Raw genomic sequence first — 7500 nt, forward strand, 5'->3', positions numbered from 1 at the left:
GAGTCATCGAATCCACGGAGGACAGGGGACGCGGAGCCGGCGGAAAGGACGGAGACAGCTGTTGCTTGAAAAGGACAGCTACCATTGTCGAGACCGTACGGGCGCTACCGTGAGGAGCCTACCGGGAAGAGAACCAACCAGGTGCTATGAACAAAGCCCTACAGTTTGCGAAAACTGTGGAGAAAAGACTGTAGATTTGAGGATGCTGCGTGCTAACAGATTCTATTGTCTGAGCTAAGGATAAGGAGCTGAGGGAGAAGCTAGAAGCTAACCACAGGTTATGTAGCTATAGGCTACCGTTAAAAAGTTTAGCGTACCAATAAGAGGGTTTAGAGATAAAGCTATCCGACCTGAGAGCTACCTTTAGCGTGGCTAGCTAAGCTAAGCAGTTCTATTGTCTAGCATATTAGTGCTAGCTGCTAGCTAACTGCCATTATTGACAGAGAGGTGATTGTTGCCCCTGACCTGGGTGGTGGGGAAATACAATTAGCATTCTCTTTGTTTACCTGGGAGACAGAAGGTCTGTCCCCCCTTTGTTTACTGATAAGGGTTGGGGGAGGATTCTGCCAGTGTAATACACTGTTTAACCAGACTTTATGATAAACTGTGAGCAACTAGATGATTAGTTACAATAGCAGTAGACCTATGGTCATCATTGTGGGTTATCCAGTATTAATTAACAAAATTAACTAATGTGAGTAGACCATTAACAGGCTTCTTGCATAGAATGCTGATAGGGTGGGTGCTATTTTACAGGTTAGAACAGTGTTAATTAATTAGTGTTGTTATGAGCTAAAGGCTGAACAATGCTACTTGCTAAAAATAACTGACGATTACTGTCACAGCCCATTGAATTAAGACTAACTAACAGACCTTATACCCAAACAGGGGAGATGGAAGTGTTAGCTGAGTTAATAGGGAAGTGTGAAGCAGCTCAAGCAGTTTTTAGGAGGGAAGTAAAGTTTATTGTCCTGCTGGATTTACCAAAAGAAAGGGCGGTAAGGGAGCTAAGAGCCGAATTAGCTAGATTCCTTAAGGTTGTTACATATTCTATCGCCATACTAGAAATTGATGAAGAAAGTTCATCTGAGATCTGCAGGATGCAGGATGACTGTTGCCAAGAGTATGACGAAACATTGAGACAGGTCTGGTTTGAAGCGGCCCAGGAAGAATATGGGTCCCGCTTCACACATCCCAAAGTGGGTGAACTCCCTGCTGTGAGGGAGGGGGGTAGGGATGTCACACCTACAGATGGACCAGCAGCTGCTGCCACGGTGGTCGCAGAACTGGCAGCCAGGAGAGCAGCTTCGATGGACAACGCGGCGGAGGGATATCTCCTCATGACGACACGCTGGGAAAGCGCAGAGGACGTCGCTTCCAACCCACTCTTCACGACGGAGGTTCCAGAGGACGTCGCTACCAACCCACTCTTCACGAGGGCGTCAGAGGACGCCACTGCTGCGACAGACGTCGCCACCAATCCAATCAACAGGGGGGACGCGGAGGCCGAGGGTGAGGTTCCAGAGGGAGCCAACGTCACTTCCAACCCACTCTTCACGACGGAGGTTCCAGAGGGAGCCACTAGAAAAGCTGAACCTGGGGACGAGACGCCTGCGGAGGAAGCCGAGGGGGATCGACCAGAGGGAGCCGCTACAACGACGGAGGTCTCCACGGACCCACTCAACACAGAGGGGTGCCAGCGACTGGAGGTCACTGAACCAGGAGAGACCCCATTCCACGCTGCGATCGAGAGAGCAGCTGCAAAGGTGCCACTGGTGATCGATGGAGCTGGACCGGGAGACGAGACGCCTGCGGAGGCCGAGGGGGTGGTTCCAGAGGGAGCCAACGTCGCAGATGAGCAGACCGCCAGGAAGGCAGCTCCAATGGACGTCGCCACGGCGGAGAAAGTCTTCACCAACCCAATCGACGCAGAGGGGAGCCAGTCACTGGAGGTCGCTGAACCAGGAGAGGAGCTGGCGAGGGCGTCAGTGGACGCCACTGCTGCGACAGACGTCGCCGCCAGCCCACTCAACACGGAGGAGAAGCACGCCGACGCTACCACACCAGGGCGGAGGACCAGCCAACCGGGGGGTCCATCCAAGCGCCTGTCTCACAAAGGTGGCAGGGGACCAGCTACCAGCGGACCGGTGGCGTTCGAGAAGGAAGCCGAGTCGCCTGGCAAGGGTGGCGTTCGCTCCAAGCGCCCGTCTAAGAAAGGTGGCAGGCAGATGGCCCAAAGCAGACCAGTCAGGCCTGTCAAGGGTGGCGTTCGCTCCAAGCGCCCGTATAACCAAGGTGGCAGGCGGCAAGCCGGAGGCAGATCGGTCGGGTCTGTCCGAAAACGGGGACTGGGCGCCAGACCAGCTCCCCCAAAACCCCTCAGAAAGAAGTCTGAGTGGGTAAATCTTGGCATCCGTGCGCCTGCTCGGAAAGAGAGGGGCGGATTGCAACGTCGGGTCCTTACAGTTCTGACCGCCAAAATCCAGGCAAAGAAAGTGCTTTATTTTGGTGGGGCTGTAACTACAAAAAAGAAGGTGAAGATTAAAGAGACAGCTGCAGAGGAGATCCACCCAGAGGGCGCCACGGGGGACGTGATGGTCGAAGTAGAGACGCCTACGGAGAAAGCCGAGGGGAAGACTGACACCAATTCACACACCGACATCACACCAGTGCAGAGCGTCGTGGCACCACCTAAGAAAGGTGGCCTTTGCCCCGAGCCTGAAGCCCTGTTGGGCCAAGGTGGGAGGTCAGTAGCGACAAGACCCAGACCAGTCGAGGTGAAAAAATGCAATTGTGAAAACTGCAAGCCTCCTGACCTCCTGAAAAAATGCAAATGTGAAACCTGCAAGCCACGTAAACCCTTCGCACCAGCCCGGTGGGTCATAGGGAAATTGCAAGGGAAGAAGAAAAAGGTGAAGCAGAAAGTCACTGTCCAACCACAGTCATCAGCGCGGGCTGGTGGTGGGATTGCAGTCCCAGTGGAGGCCGAAAGAGCCAGCAAAGTGACGCTGGCGAACGAACTGACATTTGCACTGCCACCCTCAGAGTAAGGGAGCAGTGCGGATGATAAGCGAAAAAGATACCAGCATGGTGTCTAAAAAATCGAAATGTCTTATTTGAGCGACTGTTTACTTAGGAATTTCGAGAGATATTGTGTAAATGAATGTATCATTTGTAGTGTTTACGATATTACCAGAAGAAATAACTTGCATAATGAAATGTATTAATTTACTGCCGACAATATGCCACTAAGTCAAAATGCAACAATAATTTGGAAGGTTCTTCCATAACAACAAAATTATTCAGTACTGATGTGGACTCATGATCTGAGCAATCAGGCCCTTTGGAATTATTATTTGTTGATTGTATAAAAAGCATTTTGGGATGTGGGCTAGAAGTTTAAATGCAGAGTGAAGTTTCTTAAAGGTAAGATTGTAGATCAGCCATTTTAAAATCTTTTAAAACCTTTACCCAAGTTACTATGTCAATTGCCATGGCAACATGCCCTAAATAGGACATTGACTTACTAGGGAAAAAAGTGGGAGAAGAAAAGTTTTCCAAAACAATTTGAATTCCTAAAAAAGTTTGAAAATTCCAAATTGAGAAAGTTGAACTGTAAATTATTCCAAAATATGGGTTTAGAGCCACTCAAAGACAATGTGTGAAAATTGTGTTGAGAATGTAACCTGTATGAGTGTGGGATCAGAGCAGTTTACAGAGATGAAATCGAACTTTTCCGCCATACTTTCGCCAATTACTGACCTAAGCCATGATTTAAGAAGCCAAAAAAGCTCACAGAGAAATGGTGGTAGTAGAGGTTGGTTGTGAGAGAACTGAACATGGTTCAGTTATATCAGGTGGCAGGTGTGGAATAATCCACAATTATGAAAGATAACTGTGTATTATTATTGGTGCAACAGCAATGTGCTTTTATTGTCCTGCAGGAGTTAGCAAACATGTACTGTTTGAGGTGAGCCTAGTGGTACAGAGTGGGCAGAGGCAGGCTCCCTGCTGTGCTCCTGAGCTTCAAAGAGTTCTTGCATGCCAGAGACAATAGGCCTTTGCGTGGAAGACAGGGAACAGGTCTCGCTATCAGGTGGGGGGTTTCTAAACAAAAGAGATAGCAACTCCGAGCGGGGGAGCTCTGAAGAGAGCTAGAGCTCCTATTTGAGAGTCTGCCATTGTGTGACAGGAAGCGGCAGGCAATCGCAAGGCTTTGTGGGTAATCAGAGCTTCCTGTTGGCTGGAACCTCCTTGGAGGCGGGCATTAGGCGGGAAGTTGATAAATTGGGAAGGTCTCAGAACAGAGACTCAGATTCTAATAAGTAACTATGCCATGGGTTGTCCCTCGGATATGGGTTCTTGAGTGACCCATTGATCATCTGGAAGAGAGTGGGAAGTCAATAGTAAGTAAAGCATTGTAAATGATTGTATGTTTGATGTGTTCATAATGGGATGAAGTCATATCTTAATACTGTGAATGTTCTGTGCTTGTTTTCTCTCTTACCAGGTTTTATTACCTAACCTTTAAATGTGTTGTATGTGTTATTAGTAAAATAAATCACCTTAAAAGACATTTGGTTCGAGTAATGCCTTAGACTCACTCCTCTCTCTACCCTTTCATTTGGGTTTAGTAACCGTTGTTTAACTCTGCACAAAGCAGAAAACTACGGTTGGCTATAAAAGTGAACAATATATATATATATATATATATATATATATATATATATATATATATATATATAATTATATATATTGCATTATGGGAAGAGAACAAGGGTTGTGAATCGGGTGTAAACATTTTTACAATGCTAATCCTAAAACACACACACACACACACACACACACACACACACACACACACACACACACACACACACACACACACACACACACACACACACACAATATTGCTCAATAATGTTCGATGAACATAATTATACATTTATGTATTTGTGGAGGTGGATTGTGATGGGGTTTGTGTTTTAGCAGGATATGGTTGGAACACATCAGATGGCTTGTCTCACACTACCCATAATGCAGTGCATTGAACCTGTCTCACCGTCTGTTTGAGCAGGTCCACAGCAGACGAGCAGATGCAGCACTGTGTGGAGAGAGAGAGAGAGAGAGAGAGAGAGAGAGCAGAGTAACCTCGCGTCACCAGTCTTTCCACCTCGGAGAGAGAGACAGAATAAAGACAACAAATAATGATAGCTTTATGTGGTGATGATAACTGGATTAAAGATATCGCCTTCAAGACGAACTGGAGGTGCCAGCCAGGAGTTTCTGCACCCCACATGGTGATCTATAGCTGCATACATTCTATCCACAGAGAAAATTATCCACACAGTTTGTTTCCTGAAATGTGAGTAGGCATGATCCAAAGAGCATTCTACCCAGTATGGTTTATAATCCACTGTGACAGAAAACCAAATAAAGGAGCCAGACACTTCCTCATTGACCCCACTTTGAGAACCAATGGTGTAGGAGCCAGACACGTCCTCATTGACCACATACTGTACACTGTACAGTATATGTGGTCAATGAGGACGTGTCTGGCTGCTTCATTTGGATCTCTCCCAGGGACCGTTCCAGGGGGGTCTCCAGCAATATTTGTTAATTTAACGTCACAATAATTTTAACCAATGTATCCGTTTATACGTTGGCTATTAAAAAATAGTAGATCTGCAAGCTCACAGCGCGTCACTTTGTGCCACACTGCAAGCTTGTACATCTACTATTTTTAAACATAAATCTTCTCTTCTGGGGGTCCCTGGCACATTTTTAGATGGTGGTCCACAGCCAAATATATATCAATTTGGGGGTCATCCTTGGCTTGAAAAAGTTTGAGAACCAATGCTGTACTCTACAAAACTTAGAATGAGAAATAATTCACTCTCAGCAGTGGGACACAGGACAACTCAGAACCACACTCAAAGCGTGTGAGTGTGCGTGTGCGTTTGCGCGCGCGTGTGTGTGTGTGTGTTTGTATGTGTGTGTTCTGTCATTCTGTCTTCCTCTCTGAGCAATTTTTTTCTAATTTTTCTCTTGCTGTTTTCTCACGACTTCCTCCTTTTCACACAGTTCTCTCTCTTTTTTTCTTCCCTCTACATCTTGGTCTGAGGATACAATGCATAATAGACACCAATTTCACAAAGAACCAGAAACAATAATAATGTAAAAAATCCATCACATTTATATAGCACTTTTCTTGGTACTCAAAGTTGCTTTACAACTAAACAAAATAATCAACTTTATTAAGAGAAAACTAGTTAAAAGGCTAAAAACCTGAGATTGATTTTAAAATGTTCAAGTGGCATTTCTTACGCGGCTTAGTGGGAATGTGCATGCAAAATCTCACGAAAATTGCACGCTGCATGTGTTCATGATTTGAGGCATTTTGTTCCAAACGGTGCACTCCTGAAAACTTTGGAAGCACATTTTAGCCAATCAGGATGAAATATGTTTTTTGGACAAAATCTGTAGTACTGTCAAAAAAAATGTTTTGCACAAATCGGCCTGCTGGTGGTGCTCATGAATCTGAGTGACAGGTGCGTCACAGCGTTTTTTTAGAATCCGCTGGCTGCAAAAAACTGTGGCCGCGCAAAAGTGCGGTGGGAGCGCCCCCTTAACACAAATTTGCTGTCTATCGCCACCTCCCTCTACTGCCATTGTAGAACTTGGCCGCTATAAGAAGAAAAGTTTATTTATTTTTTCTACTGAAATTGACTTGACATTTTTAATGAACAACCCCCATGTTGGATGAAGATGACATTTTGATGCATTTACAAATGGCTGGTACCTGGTCATGCGTTTGTCCAGTTACAGGTTAAACAAAAAAAGAACATTGGATAACAATTGATGCTCTTAGAATTTTTACAGCAAAATAATTTACTCGTTTTCACATGCCCTCATTGACAGCAAAAGTTCTGGTATTGCCTGATAAGCCACCTTTTTCATTCATACTTTATACTCGCGAGAGATGACTGTAAGCACACAAGATTTTGTTCTCTCTCTCAATCATTCATTATTACAGGGATGTGGGGGTTAACAGGTGGAGTTGTTTTATTTTTTTTAAACAGCCATATTAAATCATACAAGACAGCTGTGTGTGTTAGTGGTCAACAAATAGCCTATACCATTTTCAAATATTCCTTCGAATGTTAAAAAATCGCTTCTCGATAGAAAGCACACGTTTAATGATCACACAACGTCACTTTAATTGATACAAATATAAATGTTACCTATGGCCCTGACAGGCTGGGAGAAAGTTTGGACTCTCCACAGCAGGGATGTGAGGGGGTGTTAGCTGTGAGCACCTACAATGATATGAGTAGCCCTCCAGCCTTTAAAAACATCCCTTTTTCTCTCCAATTCAGCTGTTATGCCAATTATTTCCTCCCCACACACATTTCTGTGTTCTCACTGCTGTCATATCCTACTGACTCACCTGCCTGTGCGAGTGAGGATTCCCCACCGGGAGGACGTAGGGCCTTTGTC

The 7500-nt window shown here is 45.6% G+C and overlaps 1 protein-coding gene across 1 annotated transcript in view; it reads right to left on the reverse strand.

Annotated features, from left to right (window-relative positions):
- Positions 1-7500, reverse strand: part of LOC308101913 (uncharacterized protein) — a 17152-nt gene that overhangs the window by 8986 nt on the left and 666 nt on the right. The window contains exon 2 of the mRNA XM_080451459.1: positions 5063-5104. Coding sequence (XP_080307585.1) covers positions 5063-5104 — 42 coding nt within the window. The remainder of the gene's footprint in view (positions 1-5062; positions 5105-7500) is intronic.

Source organism: Gymnoscopelus braueri, assembly GCF_963280865.1.
Source record: "Gymnoscopelus braueri genome assembly, chromosome: 15".
Classification (NCBI taxonomy): Eukaryota; Metazoa; Chordata; class Actinopteri; order Myctophiformes; family Myctophidae; genus Gymnoscopelus; species Gymnoscopelus braueri.